Below are 22,858 nucleotides of genomic sequence, written 5' to 3'. Positions count from 1 at the left end.
ACAGCATTCGATTAACTGTATAGAACTTAAAATTTCTAATATTTATCGGAGAAGGTATCTTCTCTATAAATTGTATATAATATGTAGCAAAATCCCATGATGTCTGAACGAGGTTTTCTTTTGAAACAAAATAGATATTTAATATTTATCATATACGAGTATTACAAAATCAAAATTTGTCTCTTGAAAAAATTAGATTCTAATTTACCAACTTTCTTATTGCTTTACAGACCCTCGAGTTAATTTTTTTTTTCTAAATAGCTTTAAATCTGTTTTTATTCGCAAGATTCGCCTCCTTAGATATATGATTGGTAACAAGCGTGTCCAACACACTGACACTCTCCAGCCGACATTGGCGACACAAGACACCAGTTCAAGTTCAAAAATGGTGTAGTAATTCTCTAACAATAACAAGTAACTCATGCAAGGCTTACTTGGCAAAGTAAGAAATGGTTTCTTGTTGCCTTCTTTACTGACCTGAATACATAAAATTTCAAGCAAAAGAGACACGTTAACTCTGTTTATCAAAGGAACTGATTGTGAAGTGAACATTATTTTCAAAGAAATGAAAAATTCTGATTAGTGTCACTTGTATCTTCAATTCTTTACATGTGTCATATTCATAATACTAGAATTGATAATTGAAAGCAGTGAATTTTACATACCCCTTGGAATCTTCTGAAGTCTAATCAAAGATTGACTTTGTTTATATTTATATGGACTATTTTTATGGGAACTATTTATATTTCCCATTATATCGTATCAGATAGATTTTATGGCCCAGACTCAAATTTTTAATTTTGGTCTCGATCTAGAAATAAATGTTACCTAGTTTGGTCTAAAAATGTAACAAAGAACGCCAGTTTTTCTTTAAAAGAGTTTCAACAAGTGTTTATTTAATTTTAATTCTATTAAGTATAATTTTTGTACGAAAATATATTCTATCTGTATTATGTATATATACATAATACATATATATACAGAATGATTCAAAACTATACGGCAATCTCTCGCGAGCTGATTCTATAGCTATAAATAGGAAAAAAGTTCACATAAATATAGGCCCGAAAACGCTTCGTTAGCGAGTTACGGCTAGCGAAAGATTTCGCCCGTATTTCGGTTCCTCCGGGGAAATGAAGACTTCCTGAAATTCTGGGAAGGTAATTAAGGGACGAATTTAGTTGTTATTAAAAAAAAGGGTCCTAGAACTGTATCTCCATTAATTTTAGGTATCTGACGTAAAACACAAAAATTGGAGGCAAAAAATAACACACGCGTGCGCGCGCGCACACACACTTTATTTATATATATAATGTCTCCCATCAGTGTAAATGAAGCTTATTTCATTAATAAAAGATGTACGCATGTCCTATAAATTAAGTAGATTTCATAAGAAAGCTAGCTACCTATTGTAATGGGTACCATGATTCGACTTCCGAAAAATTTCGACATACTTCGGTTTCACATCTCCCACACCCCAAAACCACCGTCAGTTCAAAAGTTTATATTTCACTTTCTTATGGACACGATAATTGCCGTAATTTTGCGTCAGTCACTTTCAAACTGATATAAAATATAATAACCCAAAATCTCGGTCGAGATCGTTAATGGGCAAAATCAGACCATTGGGGTGGAAAGGTGGAGTTTTCGAAAAAGCAAAATATTGCTATAACGTTTTTATTAAGAAAAATATCGAATTCGTTTAAAGTTCCTATTATTCTTTGGATAAGGGCCTAAAAGTTATCTAAGTAAAGTTTTTTGATATCACCAACCATTGGTCCAAGGGGTGGAAAAAATGGGATTTCAAAGGCAAATAAAATCATACTCTTTTAATAGGCACAGTATCAAATCGGTTTAAAGTGGTTGTTAATCCTCTAAACATTACCTAAAACCTTTGCCGGAAAAATGTTTAAATATGACCAACCCTTACAGCAAGGGATAACCAAAATGTTGCTGGAATTATAAGAAGATGGGGCTTGTCGTATGCTAAACATGTGAAACTTTTTTCACATGCAACCATTGTTGTATTGAATAAATTTGAAGTTTCTCTTAACTTTAAGGTGGAAATCTTTTTATCCCCTACTTAGCACCGGTGAAATCCACCTCCGCCTTCCGGTGTGCCGAAAGGGATTTTTTTTTATTAAGTTGAATGGCTGATCAACTAAAACATTAAATAAAGGCTTTCTTTTCAAACTCACTAAAGATGGCTGATTTAATTGACGTAGGAAATTTATTGTACAACCTAATAAGGAGTGCAATGGGTAAGTAATATGCTATATTATTTCTTGTTAAGTACGCTTTATTAAATATGTTACTAAAACTTATAGAAAATCGATTTTATGAAAAGTAACGTTTTCAACATACATAAGGAAGAGGCAGAATATAGTATATTTTAAACATAGATCTACAATACCCAGTGAAGGCGATACGAAGCATGAGTATTGTAATTCTTTACCATTGATGGAATACACTTATGGAATTCATATAACACCATAAATGTTTGTATATATATATATATATATATATATACCATTTCTATAGCCTCAAAATAGCAACTTTTTATATTCCTAGTAATTGTGGATTGTAATCAGGCTTCCATCCTAGTTAGACTGTTAGCAAACATTAAAAAAAATTTCCACAAACAAAAATTTAGAATATTTCGAAATTGTACAGCAAAGGTTTGGAAATTATCATCAGCTATATTAATTTAGTCATTACGTATTTTGTTTTCATGAATATTATTTTACGTAATAATTTAAGATTGGGTAACAAACTAATAAACAGTTTCAGTTTTATTTATGTAGATAGGCCTAATAGAATTCAATAAAAATAATACCAAGGAAAGAGGAGATAACGATGAATTAATCGGGGGAAATCGGTAACTTTCGTTTTGTTTCGGTGATTTAACGTTAGATGCTCTTCCAATACGTTTAAAATGTATAGACTCCTCATAATTTATTAACAGTGTTAAGTGGACGTACAAACAACTGCTTATTTATTTTTATTGTCTGAATATATCGCTGAAATATTACACTTATAAATACAAGACGATGAAGAGATCTTTATTTACTACAAATACTTGGTCTAATATTCAATGGATGTTACAAAAACGATTAAGGAGGTAATAAAATTTTACTTGTTCTTTTTTCTAATCAACCCTTTAATTTTTGTTAAGCTGCAATGAAATTTTAAACTTCATCTAATCGTTAATGAGTAGTTTAATCGAATTAAATATGACTTAGACCATTCCGAATATACAAAACCCCGAATATTTCGATAGTACACAAAATATAATAAAAAAATTCAGTTAAAATCAATCATTAGTTAACATTACAAGCATTACCATTCATTATCGTTTAAAGGTATCTACAATTATTTTTAATTGCGTTTTTTATAATGTTTATTTTCTTTACCTTGTTGTTAATAATTATTTGCCTACACGTAAAATAACACATTATTTTGAAATAATAATTAGGACATAAATAATAAGACTCCCAAGTATTTATGGCTATTAAAAAAATACAATAAAATATAATTTTTGTTTTATAAAAAAACATAACGAGCAGAACGTATGTTTATAATAAAACATAAACCATACATCTGTGTACACATACACACCGCGTGAGTATGTACACAGATTGTACTGTTCTTGAACCATATGACCATGTGCTCATTTATCCATATCCAAACATATTTAAATACATTATAGAATTATCCTACTAAATTAATTAAAAGGTTCATTAATCTGTTACATTTTTGTATCAAAATATTTATAATTAAAGTACAATGACATTTTGTTGTAATTAACTATCAGAAAGAAGTGTAATTTAGTCTTTTTAAATATTAATTTACGCGTGACAATAATGTACTACTCTGGTGCTGACCGGAAACTCAGTATGTTAATTAGATTAATTTCATTAACAAATTAAAAAAAGATTATTTCATCTAATGATGAAATAAGTTGTATAGAATATTATCTCAATAAAAATTACCAACTTTTCTTGTTTTTTTTTCTTATTAAAATTTTCGTTTAATTAAAAATTTGTTTAGACAACAGTTGAAGTTTTTTTTTGTTCCATTAAGTTTACTAATATTGATTTTAAATAATTACAGAGATATGATCATAAATAAAAAAATAAAAATAAAAAAAAATATATATATATAGACAGAATAATTATGCATATATATATATATGGCCGTTGGCAAAGCCAAAGCTAATTATGTTTTTCTAATTTTGATTTCTAACGAAAATCTATGTTTATATTTTATTTTTCAAAATTTTTCTTAAATAAATTCACGTGATAATTATATTATGATATAACTTCCATGGTGGAGTGATATCATTTCTGGCCATTGGGGGGTAGATCCTGGGTTGAAATCCCAGTCTTGGAATTTTTCATGCTAAAAATATTCAATACTTATCAGTTTACAATAATTAAGTTGTAATCGTTAAATTCACTTCTTTTACTACATCAAAGTAATCCTTTAATAAGATGTCGTACTTTTTTTAGAATTTTAATGATTTTTTTTTTATTAATTTTTTTGTTGCGTAAAGTAAAGTACTTTATAATCTTATTTCATAATTTTTTGCAATTTTTTGATCATTTTTTTATTCTTAGTTTAACCAAAAACTTACACTTTAGTTTTAATAAGATATTTATATTATATTAGTTACTCTCTCTGCAAGCACGCACGCACGTGTGTGTGTGTGTGTGTGTGTGTGTGTGTGTGTGTGTGTGTGTGTGTGTGTGTATCTAGGTCTATGACTAATGTATGTATATGTCGACCACCACAGTGGTGGTAGTTGGTGGTATATATATATATATATATATATATATATATATATATATATACATATATACAGACAGGTGATTCAACATCCAGGACATGTTCTACTGAAATAAAGAAGAAGTTCATACATACAGAAGTACAAAAATGCTTCATAAGCTATTTTCGGCTTGCGAAAGGTTTTGCCAAATTAAGGAGTCGATTTTAGCGGTTTTATATGAAATCTGACCAAAAAATCGACAAAAAAAAAATTAGGTTCCAGAATTGTATTTTAGTAGTTTTCAATCTGAGGTAAGTCACTGACAAATTTTATCAATGATATTTCATTGATGAAGGGTTGTTCCTTCAGTTATTATATTTACTAAAATAAACTATTAGTGGAAGGTAAGCAGTAGTAAATATGAGCTTACTTCAAATTATCAGCAATTTTATCAGTATAGTGGACATATATACTTAGTTTGGGGGGAAATTGGGCCTTTCCGTTATATTAAAAAAAAATCCCTCTTAGAAAGAACTTTGTGCACAAAATAGACCAATTTTTGAACGATTTAATTCATACGTTGTGTGTTTTTATAAACTAAATTCTGGAACTATTTTAATGAATAAAATTAGTCTTTCCTTGTTAACCAGATACTTTTTTATCCCTTTTTCTAGTATTATTTTCTATTTCTCATAGATTTTCTATCATACATTACTGTTTTAATTTGTGTAACATTCAGTGCTAATGATCCAGATCCGTGTTGAAAATATCTCGTTTTCCGGGGAAAATAAAATTCTTTTTATATTTGCTGCAGACTGTCAACTATTATAACAAGTCATATTGTATTTCTAGAGAATGTCTGTAAGAAAACTAATATAGATAAGATTGACAAATTGCCCCTGAAGTTGTAAAAATCATGTACAACACATTTTAAAGAACTGTCTATAATTGAAATTAAAATTTTTATTGGTATATTTGAATAGTGGAACAATAATATTGTTCCACTACCCCCTATAGCATCCTTCTTCAAGACTATTAGAAGACATGTCTAATAGTTCTGGCAATGTTTCACTTTAACAATAATATATCAGAGATTTACTGTTTTACAAGAGAACTTTCTACTGAAGAGGCGATGTTTTATGGTGGTTACGATTGGCGGTACACCAGTATATAAAATACAAAAAAAAAGTTCACGAAAGTATTCCTTCGTGGAACCTGAGGTCCTAAATTAATGATTAAATATTTAGAGTTGAAAATGTGATATTTTGTCGGGAAAGGATCATACAGCTGGGGACTAGATTCTGAACAACACGTTCAGGAGACGAGTTTTCGACATCCCATGGAGCTGTTGATTCTGCAACACGGTAAAGCTTGGTTAGTCGCATCGCATGCAACCAACGAGGCTATAGTAAGGTTGAAATTTAAATCTATTTCATATCCTCCGTACTCATCAGATATGGCACGCCGCAATCTTCACTTATTTTTGGAGTTAAATAGGAGGTATTAATGGTATTCATTTTACCATGCATGATGAATTGAAGGATGAGTGAGGTTGTGGATTAAAGAAAAAATTGCCAGAATTCTTTTCTGACAGAATGAGAAAGAAAACTAGTTTTCTATTAGATGAAATATGTTATTGTAAATGGTGTCTTTTAGCAGTTGTACATTTTATGCCATAATTGATTCATTTGACTATTTTCATTTGCGATTTATGAGTGACCTTGTGTTACATCCCTCATATTAGATAATTCCAGTTATTTAATAGAACTACTATTAAAAATAAGTGAACATTTTTGCAATAAAAAGCTATAGAAAAAATTTACTTATTGCAACCTAACAATTTAACTATTATTACTACTTTTTTTTATTTGACATAAATTTAATTCTATTATTTTTGTAATATTATTCATTCGATTGATTTGAATCAATCAGTTCAAACCCAACTAACACAGTGATAGAGGCTTACAGTTCACAGTTCATTAATTGAACTCATTAAAATGTGTGCTTCAAACGGCAAATCTCTACTACTTTTATATATATATATATATATATATATATATATATATATATATATATATATACATTCATATTTATATGCCCTATGACACTCCCGGTATAACGTAAGGATTCCAATGCAGTCACAAATCTAAGTCGGTTCTGTCGTTGAGCTGCTATGGTGGAATAAACAAACAAACATAAGTATACATTACATTTCTTTTTGGGCAGTCATGTAATAAAGACTCTGGAGTTTCTCTCCTTTTTCATTGTTTTGTACATGCTCTTTATCGTACCGCGTTATTTTAATAATACTATAAAATTCACCATTTATCTCCTACTTCTGATATCGATGCCGTATTAAGGTTTTAGGCCATTTGAATCAGATTCATATATAAGAGTCGAAGTTAAAAAATGGTTTAATAATATTATTTTTATATATCCTGCTCACTTTTTTAAATGGATTTTATTTATTTGTTTATCATTTGAAAATTTATTTTTTTACGCATTAGAACTGAAATAAGTATACTGAAAATTGTGCCTTTTGTAACAAAATCGATTTAATGGCCGATCAAATTTAGATAATCTCCTTGAACCGTGTAAAATTTTTATAAATTCTCTTAATATGCGTCTGCAAACTAATTGGAGGGCACTAATCTTCCCGTTTGATTATTTGGGAATATATTAACGCTGACTGAAAATTAAACGAAAAATTACTTAAACTTGAGAATTTTTTTCTTCCTATATTATTATTAAAATATTAAATTCGAAGGTACTGAATTGTACTCTACTAGTTCAAAATTATTAATGTAATATTTCCTTGTGGTTTTGTTTCGTTTTTAGCAAACATCACAGGCATTTTCCCTTCACGCTGCATTTTTATGTGGCTGCGTTTTGGTTTTTAATTCATTTTTAATTGTACATTTTTAACATTTATTTATTTGCAATATAAATATCGTATCCGATCGCTGATGATAACATTTCGTTGTGCACCCAGGAAAAAATTCAAGATTAAAACTAAATTTTATTCAGTTGTGTTTAATTTTCGATTTATGTAAATTTCGTTAAGTCCTGATTACGACCTTTAATTGCATTCCTTGATATATGTTAGTCGGTTATAGGCTAAAGGCTATATACCATATTGAGTCATATCTTAAAGTTTTATGGCACAAATATGTTATTTATAACTTTTATTATAAAAAATATATATCTTACAGTAATCTAAATCATTATTAATACATTATTATTAGTATATAATTGTAATGCGTATATAATTAAATTTTATATAATTAATTGCTTAGTTTTTTAATTTATTTGTTTTTTTATAAAACTAATTTGAATTTTTCGTAATTAGTTCATAATTAAGGTTAGAGAGAAAAGCCATTATGCAATAAACTACTTTTAATTAATTCTACTAATATTTTATTTTTATTTTTATTTAATTAATTAACTACTAATTAAATTTTATTTTAACCAACCCACCGGGTCGGTCTTGAGGTAAAACACGTCGTCGTAAATCTACTAATTTCGATGTCGAGAGTTCTAGATTCAAATCCTAATAAAGGTATTTGATTTTATTCGAGTATGAATACTGGACCGTGAATACCGGTGTTATTTAGTGGTTGGGTCTCAATCAAGCACACGTTTCAGGAATGGTCGGTTTTAATCTGCTGAAGACAACACGTTTACGATATATTCACATAGGATAAGTCGCTAATGAATTTAATTGTTGATAGGACTATAAATAAAAATAATAAAAGAAAAAACTATATTGTGACATGTAGATTAAAAAAATGTGAACGCAAAATCACGTAATTCTTCATTATAATGATTGTATAAGTTTCGGCTTCACACAGTCGAGATATAATAATTGCGTAGCGAAAATATTAAATGCAAAGAAAATAAATTTCGAAATCCCAAGGTTTCATTATATCTGTCCTCCTCCCGCGGAAAGAAAAAAAATTGAATAATAAAAAATTAAATATAATTGAGCGTGATTACTAAATAAAAATAGCGCGTTATTTTTAGTTATTATATAATTATAACATAGTGAAACATAATTTCATAATATTACTGTTAACATTAAATAATTGGTGTAAGTATATTTTTAGCGTATCTGACCATTTATTCTTTAAAATTAACTAAAATATTAGTTTAAGATGAAGAACTGTGGTGATGGGAACGCAGACGTTTTTTGATACTAGTTTTTTAATGGTTTTGTTTTTTCCCAGTCTACAGGAAATTCAGAAATAAATAAAGTCGAATGTAATTGACTGATAAAATACTATTGACAGTAGTAGATAAATAGCAAGCTCTATTTTGCTTCCGACAATAACTTCTATGATATCCGTTTCATCAAAATATATATTTAGAAATGGTAGAAATAAAATCTGATGTTTCATAGATACAGTTTTTATTTAACGGTCATTATTTCCGTCGATAATGAAGTATATATTCCACCTTTTCTTTTTTAGGAGGCCTTCCTGTTCTACAACGTTTCATAGGCTGCAAGTTAAAAACTAGTTTTGGAATTCGGTGTTATTGCATTCAACTTTAATTTCCTCTTATATTTATATATATTTTTTATAGATTTTATACCGTAACTATAAACACATTTTGCAACTATAAACACTGAGAATAAAAATTATAATATGAAGAAATTATAATATGAGAAAAAAAAATTATAATATGATAGTGAAAAGTAAAACAATTTAGCTACTGTCTTTGTTTAGGCGTTTCAAAGCAATTTATTTTATGTTTCGTGCATTCTGCAAGGTATTAATCACTTTTCTTTTTAATAAAATATTCAACACTGTACAAAATTAAAAGTACAACTTTTAAATAGCTTGAGCTGATTTATAAGGGTGAATTTTTAGAATGTTATGAACGTTAGTAAATATGTATAGCTGGGAAAAGAAACAAAACTTTTTAATCTATTTTTTTTTTTTTTTTTTTTGGAAAATAAACGTTTCCTCTCGCGTGCACAGGCATGTTTACACACAATAATTAAATTTTTCAAGAATTTATAAAGTGCGTAGATTTATAGCAATAAGGTCTGATTTTAAAAGTTTTGAATTGTATTTCCTTTCCGAGCTATACATTTTTACTAACGATCATAACATTCTAGAAATTCACCCTTATAAACCTTCTTTGAATAAACAATGATGTCATTGAAATCCTTGTGTCGCTTTGTTTCCAGAGCCGTTTTCAAACTACGAAAAAAGAAATCAGCTGATGCGATTTTTATTTCGTTGTTGCTCCAGAAACATTAAATAACGACGTACAAAAAAATTGATCTTGATGGATCGATGACCAGGAATATTTTTTAAACAAGTTGGTTTTAGATCTTGTAAGAATACTTTTACAACTACGGATATTCCAACTATTTCTTCCTGTATGTCCTTTTATCAGTTCAAAGTTTTTATCAGTTTTTTCTCTTTGTATTCGTTATTTATCGCGACAGACGCCCACTATGAACATTTTCATTTGCAGTATAACCCTCATATAAATTCTTGGGCTCCCCATAAACTTGCACTTTTTCATTCGTCATTTCAACATATGCTTTTTAAGCAAAATTAACTTCTCTGACGTCGTTTTTTTTTTTTTAGAAAAACGTAAAATGTATGCTGTTCTAAGATACATTTTTAACTGTGACGAATTTATATTAAATATATTACACAAATAATTAGCTGTTGCAATTTACTTTCGTTACACAAACAATAGTTGTTTTGATTGTTAGAGAGAAAACAAAAATGAAATGCCGGCCATATTGAAACGTCACGAGCGCTGCCGTCTTATTTTATAAGACGAGCGCGACTTATAATAATTTTATTATTAAAATGAACACTTCTAATAGAAGGCACCGACTCCAGGAAGTATTTTGAATCTACCAGATATAAAATAAACATTTTATATCTGGTAGATTCAAAATAAACATACGTATAAATACACACAAATATAAGTTACATATTCTGCAGCCCATCCGTTCTTGAACCAATTGAAATGGAGTTTCGGTTACCGTATTAAATAATGATAGAATAAACATAACCGACTTGTACAAGAATGTAAAACAGTATTCCTAGAAGAGCAGTAAGCATCTTATAAATTTCTCCATCTATTCGTAGAAAGATAATTTGTTTTCAGAAAAAGGTATACAAAGAAGATATAAAGAACAAATTTTATCCAAATTGCAGTTTAATTATAAAATTAAAACTGGTTTAGAAAGCTACAGAGGGATGATTAAATAAAAGAAATTGTTGCAGGTCTACTTCCTTCTGTTATCTCCTTTCTGTAGAAACTAATTTAAAATTAGTTAAGTAAAAATTTTTTGCGTCCTCTGTACTCTCAAATAAAATTTTAGCTTGCCTTTTGCTTCGCAGCCACTGCTACATTTAATTTCCAAATATTATAATAACAATTCTGTTTTTAGTGAATGAATAGAAGAATATACAAAAAAGAATTTAAAACCATCATCGTTATTTTTTCGTATTAAATTAAGATTTAATAAACTTTGTACGGCAAAATTTTTATTTGATTAAAAATACTTGAGATGTATCATTGAACTCTTTCCCTCTTCATTTCATAAATATAAATATTAAAAAAATAAATGAATTAAAAAAAAAAAAATAGGTTTATAAATAGCCGCGTACATTGTATTTATCACTTAGGGAAGACCTTACTGATAACATTATTTACACAGCTCGCTAAAGCCTTAAACAGCTTATTACATGGATTTTATATCTTAATGCTCTCTAAAATAAAAAAACCAAAATTTTTCAAGGCGGTGATACCTAATCACTTTTCGAATACAAATCACTTATTTTCTAACACAGCAAAATACATACGTACAACTTGTCCTAGTTAATGTACATTTGTTACAACGCACCATTTACAAGATCCACCGATTATTCATTTTCCGTAGTAATTATTTGAAATACAAGTACTAAAACTTAACATGTATCAGAAAAACAGCATTTAAAAATAAAAATTACTTTTATTCTGTACTAATATAGATGATAAACTTAAATTTTACATTTTTTAAGTTAAACTTTTAAGGTTATCAAAAATAAAGACACCCATTTAAGAATAAAATGAGTTCGGAAAGTGTTTCCGTAGGGAGCGGTAAGTACTGTGTTCTGTTCTGTGAGGTATTGTTTATTGATATTACCATTAACATAGTTTAATTTAACACCAATTATTTTCCGAATATTTTGGTTATCATTTAAAAAGAGTAGAAGAAAGTCACTTATACGATCGACGGAGGGGGTAATTTTTGAAACCTTATTCTTTTAAAGAAACATACAAAAATATATTGGTTAATTTTTTGTATTATTTTAATTTTTAGGGTTGCTTATTTAGTAGCAATCCTAGGAAAGTCTATATTTAATTATATCTTAACGGATAGCGCTGAAAGGATTAAAAGATCCAAGATTAAATAGTGGAATAGGAATAAAAACTCTACTCATCACGAGTTGGGGTTAGATTTTATTTTGCTAAGTCGTAATCCAATGGTGGCCATTGAAGGTCGAATGAGAAAGGCCAAATTCCTACCAAATTTCTACTTTTTTGGGGGGAGGGATTGAGTGTTCATGTCAGCAGTTCTACTTAAAAAAAATACAGCAGATTATCTCTTCTACAAAAAAAAATCTGATATGGACACCATATGGCTTCCTTATACACCTATTAAATTACGTATACACATTTGTTTTTAATGAACGTACATAAAATTTTATTTCATTAATAACTTCTGATTTTCTTCATATTTGTTTATATATATATATATATATATATATACAAATTAATAATTTTCAATAATAACAATAATATATATATATTTTATTGTTATTATTGAAAAATCATTTTTTATAAATTTTATTTACAATCAGAGGTTAATAATTATTAATAAATCAATATATATATAAATTAAAAAAAAATTTAAAAAAAAGAGATGAAGTCTGGTTCGAACGGATGTGCCTTCCCCTTGCAAGATCCAAATATTTCATTAATTAAAATTTTATTTGTCTATAACTGTGGAACCAATGAAAATAAGTATCACTTGTGATATATCTTTGAAAACCTTTCAATGAGGGCTTATTACTGCAGTTAAGAAAAAGTTTAAAATCAAAGTACACCGGTATCCTAGCATTAAAATCTAGTATTAAAATCCGTATAAAAGAAACTAATTTTTACTAGGATTTTACTGGTGTTTCTTTGGTGGTTGAGTTTCAGTTAACCACATAGCTCAAGAACAGTCGACCTGAGACTGTACAAGACTACACTTCATTTACACATTCATACATATCTCCTCTTTCATCCTCTGAAGTAATACCTTACGGTGGTCGGGGGCTAAACAGAGAAAAAGAAAGACGGATTTTAATATCAGAACCTTCGACTTCGAAAATCAGCTGTTAAACAGCTGAATACATTTTTTTATAGGCGTGTTTTATAAAACTAAACCTTAGTAGGGAAACGCATATAATTACTCAGAGTGGTCAATACGTAATGCTACCGTTCCACTTTCTTCTTATTTATTTATTTATTTTTTGTGAAAATTATTTTTAAAGAATTAACCTCCCAATTTTTTTTTTTTAATTTAATATAATTAAATTATATATTATAATTATGATATCTTAATATTTGTTGCAGTAATAACATTAAAGTTTTGAATATTATAAAAATGTTATTGTGACTTTTCCATTTTTAGCTCCTGAAGAGAGAATAACATGATTTTTAATCGTGTTATTTTCGTGTTAATCGTGTTGTACAATATAACACGATTAACTAAATATGCGATACTCGTACAAAGGTTAGTCAAGGAATAAAAATGATTCCTTAAACATTAAATAAATATATTAGTTTACATGTAAGCAGTTTCTATCAGTCTCTAGAACCTAACTTTATTTAAATTATCAATCAGTAGAGTTAAATCTATTAACATGTATTTAATCATTTAATTAATTACTTTCATTTCATTAAATTACTTTCTGGAGTAACAGGCATCGTTAGGAGACAATATAATTTTTGGGATAAACAGTAGTATTCGAGTAAATATGTAATTGATTTCAAATTTTTTTTCTCCTATTCCGTTTATTTTACGTTAAATTTTACTTTAATAATCTTTTTTAAGAAATAAAAGAAAATAAAGAAAAGAATTAAAAATAAAAATAAAAATTTTCTTTGAAATAAAGAAAATAGTCAGTGAAACTTCATTTCACATTCGTTTCATATTAACACAGTTCGTTGGCAACTACTATTTAATGTAGTCTGATAATTGACGTAAAATATTTGTAATTATTTAAATCAGGTGATTGCTTTGTAACAAAAAGCGGTAGCCAAAAACCGGTTATAGAAAACAAGTTTATTATTCTGAACGGGACAAGGTCACGGGTAAATTTTATTAATAACCATACCTGAGTAATACATCGGATGTATTTTTTTATTTACACACCCGATGTATTGATCTCTTTAACATACTGAATAGTATTACTTCTTCAATAATAATAATAAATGCAGCTTGCCTTATTCTTCTTTCGTTCTATCTAAAGAATATGTTCCATTATTCTAAACGTATAAGTACATATGACGCGGATTTTCAAAAATGTGATAACTTTGTTCAGTTTTTCGGGTGATAATAGTTACTAGCTAAACTATAAAAAGTAAAATCATTAAAGTATGATTGTATTACTTCAAAATGAATTAATCATTAAGAATGAATGTTGATAACGGCGCAGTTGAAATTTGCCGGCATTTGTAAAGAGTTTAAAATTTAACCTTTTATCTAATGATAAAATAGAAAATTATTTTCCCCTTCCAACCTAGTTGTTTATTTATTTACTTATTTTCTTATCTAACGTCAATAGTAAGAATGTTTAAACATAATTTGTTTGACCAGAAGGAAACTGCAGCAAGTGATACTAATTTAACCCTATTCTAAAATATATCCTTGCAAAAAGAAATATTTTTTTTTAGAATAATTAAAATATATATTCCTCTTTCAATGGTAAATATTGGAATTATTCCTGTTCTTACATCTCATTAGAAAAAATTCATGAATATTTAATGTAGCTAATAGTTGAACGTTTGAATAGAAAACTCATTTTTAGAAGATGATTTTATGAAATTTTTAATTATAATTACTTCCAGTGGTGATTCGAAGTATTGTTTTTGCACTGCTGCCCAAAAAGGAGTGTAATGTATTTAGGGCATATGTATTTAAGTTACGGTATATGTATTTAGGGTATATTTATGTTAGAGTATGCTATTTAATAGATAATGAAAATAATCATCATTAAAATGATCATTTAATGATCATTAAAATAATGAAATGTGTTCTTATTAATCACCTATTTCTAAATAACCATTGTTTCTAAGAATTATTGTTGTATTAGAGCCTTTGTCTGAATGTAATATTTTTTAGTTAGTCTATTTACAGAACTCACCAAGTTAATATGTACGTTTAAATAACCATTATCAGTTACACTAAATGTTTTAAAATATTTAAAGGAAAAATAGTAATAACTAAAAGCATGAAATATAATAATTGTAAATAAAAAAAAGAAAGTTTTTTAAAAACGTAATTCCTTAAGAAAGAAATTTAACGTATATGTATGCATGTTTGTTCCACCGTAGCAGTTCAACGGCTGAACCGATTTAAATGTATCACCCCGCGTTGGAATCCTTACGTCACCGGGAGTATCACAGCCAATATAAATATATATATTTTTTGAAGCGTAAAGGCCTTCTTTGGACCACGATGAACCTTGGCTTAATGAGTTTCATCTTCCTTGCTTTCCAGATTTTCTTCATTCGCTCACTACTAGCCTTCATCTGTTCGTCAAGCCACTTTAAACCCGTCCCACATACTTTTTTTGTACTTTAAATTGCTTCCGATTATCTATATTTTTCCTGAAAACATCAGTATCAGCTATTTCTTCTTCCAAAATGCTCATTTCTACCAGATCACTTCTGATTTCCTTAACCCAGTTTGTTGTGTTTCCGAGTTTCGTAAGATGATCAAAGATCAATTTCGTCAGCCTGTTTGTGTCCATCCTCTTTAGGTGTCCATAAAATTTAGCTCTTCGTTTTCTTGCCATCGTTGTGAAAGTTTCCGTTTTCTTTTCAAATTCCTCGTTGCTCCACCTAGAGTTCCGTAATCGTCATTCTCCTTCTCTGTTTTTCCGTGGTCCTAAAATTTGTGTGTGCGTGTGTGTTTTGTGACAATAAATTATAATTAAACAACTCTCGATGTAGGTTAGTGTACTGGATAATGTTGAACATGAATCTTCCTATTCACCCTTCGTTCTGAAAACACACAAATATATTATTAAACGAGACTTGACTGAGAAAGCAGCATAATTTTATCTATGTTTTTAACTTAATTTTATTTATTTTTTTTTAATAAAAAATCATATGTATTTATTAGTCGCTGAAGAAGTAGAAATGTATATTGCAAAAGTGCTTTGACAAAATGGTCACCCACAAAAGGTAAATTTTTAATTTATATATCTATGTACTCTCGCCCACGAATTTACAGCCTGAATCTGTAAAACTAAGTTAACAGTTTTTTTGTAAAATAAAAAGATAACTGTAAAAATAAGCTTTATTTTACTCCTTACAGCGACAATCTACAGAATTAAACAATCAGATTTGATTGTTCATCAAAAATCTTGATTTTAATAAAAAATAACATCCTTTTCTTCAAAATAAAAACAAGTGATGTTATATTTCTACCGATGAGTTTTAAGGTTACAACGGTAAAAATCATTCGTTTTCCTGTTGACCCATTTATTTCCTAAAATTTGTCTTCAAAAATCTAGGGAAAAATGAAAGGAAAAAGTACCCCACCCTTTTTGGATTACTTTTTAGTTTTACTTCTGTGAAACGTATTATTTTTAATTTGATTTTACGCTCATGTGAAACACGCAAAAAACGATCCTACAATTTTTTTCTTATTACATTCACCATATTTAGATGGCTCTTGAAACGGTTTTTCAGATAAAACTGATCGTTTTGTGTTCGATATAATGTTTCATAAAAGATTGATCACCTTTTATGAATTTTTTACACTTAAAAAATAACCACTCCTGATTTAAAGAGTTTTTACTTGAAAAATTACCAATAATTATTTTCTTTTGGTTAATTTCTTATAAGAAGTTATGAATATGTACGTATAAATAGAAAGAAGTTATACTTTTTACTTCCAAGTACGAAAAAAAAGAAGTAATGCGATCGAGAAAAATTTCAGTTTTCAAATTTCAACGGAAATATCCATTTTGACCATCCCTGAATCCATTTTGACTAGTTTCGGCATGACTTCTGGACGTACTTACGTATGTATCTCGCATAACTCAAGAACGATTAGCCGTAGGATGTTGAAATTTTTGGATTTAGGACTGTTATAATATCTAGTTGTGCACTTCCATTTTTGATTGCAATCGACTGAATTAAAAAAGTCCAAAATCCCCCAAAAAATGGATTTTGAACTTTTTCTTAACTGCAGTAATAAGCCCTCATTGAAAGCTTTTCAACGATAATCATAAGTGATACTTATTTTCATTGGTTCCACAGTTATAGGTAAATAAAAGTTTAATTAATGAAATATTTTGATCTTACCAAGAGAAGGCTTGAATCAGACTTCATCTTCTTTTTTTTAACTTTTTATTATTTTAATTTAAATGTATTGATCTATTAATAATTATTAGCCTCTGATTGTAAAAAAAACTTTTACGATAAATAATAAATCAATAATAAAAATAAAAAAAAGAAAATATGAAAAATATCAGAGTTATTAATGAAATAAAATGTTATGTACTTTCATTTAAAAAAAAAGTGTGTATATAATTTAATAGGCGTACAAGGAAGTTATGCGGTGTTCACATCACATTTTTGTCAATTAATTTTCTATTTTGTGATACTATTCTGAGAAATTTTATTCACGTTTTCCCTTGATTTTTCAAAAAAAAATTGGAGCACTGTTTTGTCTGTTGAATACGACTACAAATCCTGACTTGGGTATAATGTATGTTTTGATCTCAAATTATTTATTTTTTAATATAATCGTCAGTTATTTATTCAACATTATGAAACGGGTTTTTATCACTTAAACCGACTGTATAACTGCCTACGTTACTCTCACCACGTTCGCATCGATCACGAGATGTATAAATTTAACACGTCCCTCACACGCATTCTCACTAAATATATATTTATACTAATCACGTTATAAATTCTCCTTTAAATTTAATAACTCTTTTTAATATAACAATAAAGATTAGTTGATGGTTTTTATTAAATTTTTTGAAAGCTCGTGAAATTTAATTTCATAACAGAAATTTGTCTCAAAAGAAACTGGAAGAAAACTTCAAAGCATCCCTTAATCTAATTAAAATTTACGCCCTTACGTAACACGCCAAAAAAAATCTTTCTTATTGCGAGTATTTTGGCCCGATTTGAACATTCTTAGATCAATGGTTTTCTGGTTGATGGTCATTTTCAAAGCAACAGCACTCTTTCAGTTATAAATAATTAAAAAGATTAAGAATATGCTGATGTGTTCGTTTTGAAAAGCCAAATAAGAAAATCGTCATTACTAAATTTTATATAATTATGAAGACAACAGTTTTTACGTTATGAAAAAATATAGACTTAATTTGAAATTATAACATTAACGTACACTCATGTTTGTCGTAATGTATTGTCTAATGTGTCTAGATATTTCCTGGTGTAACTTATTTTAATTTATTCCTCTTTTTTTAAAATAAATATTCTACTAAATACTGGAAATTTTTTTTAATAATGAGTTAATACTGAATAATTTAATTAAAAACCAAGTACAAAGTACAAAACTATAAATATAAATAAAACTTGAGTATCAGCTTCCCGACTGTAATGCATTGTGTGAAAGAAAAATATTTAAACATATACACTGTAATGTATAGGCCTTATATGTAGGCTTGTTTTTAAAGCGTTAACTATTTGTTAAAATTTAAAAAACTAATCATATAATGTTTTTTTTTCAATGTAAAAATTAAAAATATAACATTTACTTTGTATTTTCCTGATTGTTCTTTTTATGACACTTGATTATATTTATATATATCATAAAAGAATTTTGCAACAGTAAGTATAACAATCATGACCGTTTCTTTCTCATATTGCTGCAGGAGACGTAGTGCTTTTACTTCCTTGTACGAAGTAAAGGAAGTATTGTGACCGCGAAAAATTTCGTTTTTCAGATTTCAACAGAAATATCCATTTTGACCATCCTGAATCCATTTGACTAGTTTCGGTGTGACGTCTGTACGTACGTATGTAATCTCGCATAACTCAAAAACGGTTAGCCTTGGTATGTTGAAATTTTGGATTTAAGACTGTTGTGCACCTCCCCTTTAGATTACAATGACTGAACGAAAAAAGTGTCCAAAAACGTTTGGATTTTGGACATTTTCTTAACTACAGTAATAAGCTCTCATTGAGATCTTTTCAACGATGTATCATAAGTGGTATTTATTTTCATTGGTTTCAGAGTTATAACCAAATAAACTTTTAATTAATGAAATATTTGGATCTTACAAGGGAAGGCACATCGGTTCGAATCTGACTTCATCTTCTTTTCTTTTTTTTTTTAACTAATTTCTTAATTTAAATATATTGACTGATCTATTAATAATTATTAACCTCTGATTGTTAAAAAGTTTTACAATAAATAATAATTTAACAATAACAATAAAGTAAAATATGAAAAAAAATCAGAAATTATTAGTGAAATAGCATTTTTGTACTTTTAAAAATGTGTATATGTAATTTAATAGGCGTACAAGGAAGTCATGTCGTGTCCACATCAGATTTTTTTATGGTGTCATAATAATTTTTGCTGATCGGTATTAAAAAATACTATAAATGCACCCAGAGTTACGTACATTTCTCGGTGTTCGTGAACTGGACATAATTTTATCTTATATTTTTAAGACTTTTTTATTTACTTATTATTTTTTTTTTACATTATTATTTCTGACAGAAATACTAATACTTGAAAAAAAAAATAGCTGATAACCAGTTTCAAAATCGCCGAAATTTGATTTGAGAACATTATTAGAATAGGATTAGTTTAAAGAACACTTTTTTCGTTTTGAATGAGTGTATATTCGAGTAAAGTAGTCAAAAACAGTTCACTTTTCTTTGTTTTTCTTCATTTTTTTTAAAAAACCTTTCAATAATGAAATTAATTGCATAGGATAGAACTAAATTTCATAAGTGATTCGGGAGTAAAACTACATTACCCACAATTTGTTGTCGTTATAAAGGGTCAAAAGATATATTACGATATATTAACTGTTTTATTATTATTATTGTTATTATTATTATTATTATCTTTATTATTGTTTTAAGAAAAACGTGTAATATTAGTAGGACATTGCTTGTTTAGTTCGCTATTTCATTTGTCATAAAGATGAGTATTTTTCTTATTCTACACTACTTCCATAGAAGAAAGATCACGCTCCTAAAAGTTAATTGATCGTTAGAAATATATTAAACTAACCATTCTACATTAATTTCTTTTTATTAGAATAAATGTTATTCTACGCCTACATTTTATTTATATTATTTTATTTATAAAAGTATGTATTAAGATATTACAGCCAAGATAAACTACACAATTTTCAGTGGGTGTTTAAGTGTGTAAGATAATATGTAAACGATATCGATAAAATTAAAGCTATTCAGTTTGCTAAAATGTAAATGGATTTCTATAATTAAGCTAAATGACCGATTAACAACTGACATAATAGCATGGCATTCAAGGTCAGTGTCATACTGTTTATTACTCTCTATCTTAATAAACGTAGATCATGTTTATTTTAAATCTCAAAAATTATTATAAAATTTCCATAAATGATTGTAATATTGACAGAACATCATCAGTTAATTAAGATTATTTTAAATTTGATTTTACTATAACTGATTGTTTTGAAGGTCAACAAACCGGAGGGTAAATGTTCCGATCGTAGCAGGAGCGTATCTTGCGATAACATTTGGCAAAGAATAATCTTACACCGCATTACATTCAAATTAAAATAATAAAAGAGGACGTTACAATTACGGTTCATAAAAACACGCATACGCCTGCTGTAGTGCCGGGCTGAGCACGTGATCCCACGTGCAAAAATATGTACATATTCCTTATCTTTTGGACGATAAATGAATTAATTTCAGAAGGAATCTTTAGTACACCTCTTGAGAAATTAAACTGACTGTCATAACCCTTGCTAATAAGTAAAAATTTAACGTAATTTAACATAACAACCTACTTCATTAAAAAAAAAAAAACGAACTTAGATTAAAATTATATTTATAAAATTAACATAATTATACAAATATATTTTTTATGTAGAACTGGTAATTTATTTGAAAGCTTGTAAAGAATTTCATAATGTCGCACTGCGTAAGGTCATCTGTTTATTGTTTATTGTTCGTTCGCTCTTAGTCATCACGTCTAATCCTTCTTTTTATCATCATTTACTAACATTTTACGTAAAGCAAAATTCATCAGCCGGTCTACAATTAATGATGTAATTTATTTAAGATAGGTTACTGTATATGAAAGTATGTTTTCTGAGAGATTAGGAGTTAGGCTTTGACAAAAAGCATCTCAAACCCGATTTGGGCTTTTTGTACGTCTTTCGGATTGGAGAAAAAGTTCCAGATAGTTCAATAGGCCATATATCTCGTATGACCGATTAACTAGAGAATAACATCAGGGAGAAAAATAAGAATTTTAAATTAACGGGATTGATTATTGAAAATGTATGTTCAAGATTTGTATAAAAGAAATCACTTTACAGTACCACCTTGAGGGCAATCTATACTCAGAGTATGAAAACGAGGCAAGTAATTTACTAAAACAGTGATTTTAGACTTTTTCCACTCTGTGAGCATTCACTCAAAATTCCTTGGGAAATTAGAATATATTTATCCAGAATGAAAGCAGCATGTTATGATCAACCGTTCTGCTCCGACCATAATACTCTGCAGCAGATTTATTTTCAAATATTAAAGTGCCTTCTGCATTAGGGTCACCTTCCTTAACAAAAATCCTATGACCTATGACATCGATAACATCTGACTGAAAACAAATCCGTCATGCAGTATTGCAAGTAATACTTACAGAAATCTACTACCTTATTGCTTAATAATACATTTACTTAGCTTGTTATTTTCTTTAAGATAGTTCCATTTACAGAAATGTATCAATATTTTTTCTTACTTCCTTCATACAACATGTCCATTTTTCATAATGCTAATGGAACCTAATGTATTTTTAAAGTTTAATAACCAAGTATAAAATTATGATGACACTAACCTAAAAACGAATAATAATTATAATTAATTATATGCATTTTATAATAAAGGAGCGATACATTGCTAACACAATCACTTCTTACTACTATTGATGATAGAGATCTTTTTATTTTTTTTCCCCGTAGGAGGGAAAAAAGCTCTGCCAGCCGCCGCCAGGCACGCTCTGATGGCAAATTCGGGGCTCTACCCGCTAAAAACCTCCCCCTCTAGTCACGCCGGGGACAGACCTAATCCACATGGTATGTACACAACCCCTGTGCAACCACCTGGGCGCTCTTGTCAGCGAATTAAAATAGCCAGAGCGTCGTCCCCAGGGGATCATCGGCGAACGACGACTCCGAGGAGCCCCCGCCGCCCACCCCGTAAGGCTGGCCGTCCGGCATCGGCCTCTCCGCCTCAGGTCAACTGCAGTCTTCCAGTCTGCCTGCCTCTCTTCTCCGCTTCCTTGTTTCTAATTATGGCTGACACCGCAGTCGTCACTCTCGTCCAAGCATCTCTGTCACCCAACATCACACTTATTACATTATCCACGTTTACTGCGTCGTGGCTCATCATCGCAGCCCTCAAGTCTCTCCACTTTGTGCATGAAAACAGTACGTTTTCTGCCGTATGCTGCTCACAATCATAGCAGCATCTCGTGGTACTGCTACTCATACGGTACAAGTAACCTTTAAAGCACCCGTGCCCTGATAGAAACTGGGTGAGCTTGTGATTGGTATCACGTGCTTCCGCTCTACT

The 22,858-nt window shown here is 28.9% G+C and overlaps 1 protein-coding gene across 1 annotated transcript in view; it reads left to right on the top strand.

Moving 5' to 3' along the window:
* The first annotated feature begins 2,922 nt into the window (after window positions 1–2,922).
* Window positions 2,923–22,858, top strand: part of LOC142322201 (farnesyl pyrophosphate synthase-like) — a 43,126-nt gene continuing 23,190 nt past the window's right edge. The window contains exon 1 of the mRNA XM_075361000.1: window positions 2,923–3,121. Within this exon, the coding sequence (XP_075217115.1) occupies window positions 3,051–3,121 (71 nt within the window). The 5' untranslated portion in view covers window positions 2,923–3,050. The remainder of the gene's footprint in view (window positions 3,122–22,858) is intronic.

The sequence above is a fragment of the Lycorma delicatula genome, chromosome 3, assembly GCF_047948215.1.
Source record: "Lycorma delicatula isolate Av1 chromosome 3, ASM4794821v1, whole genome shotgun sequence".
NCBI lineage: Eukaryota > Metazoa > Arthropoda > Insecta > Hemiptera > Fulgoridae > Lycorma > Lycorma delicatula.
Note: the sequence above shows the minus strand (reverse complement) of the source record. Positions and strands in the feature narration are given on the sequence as shown.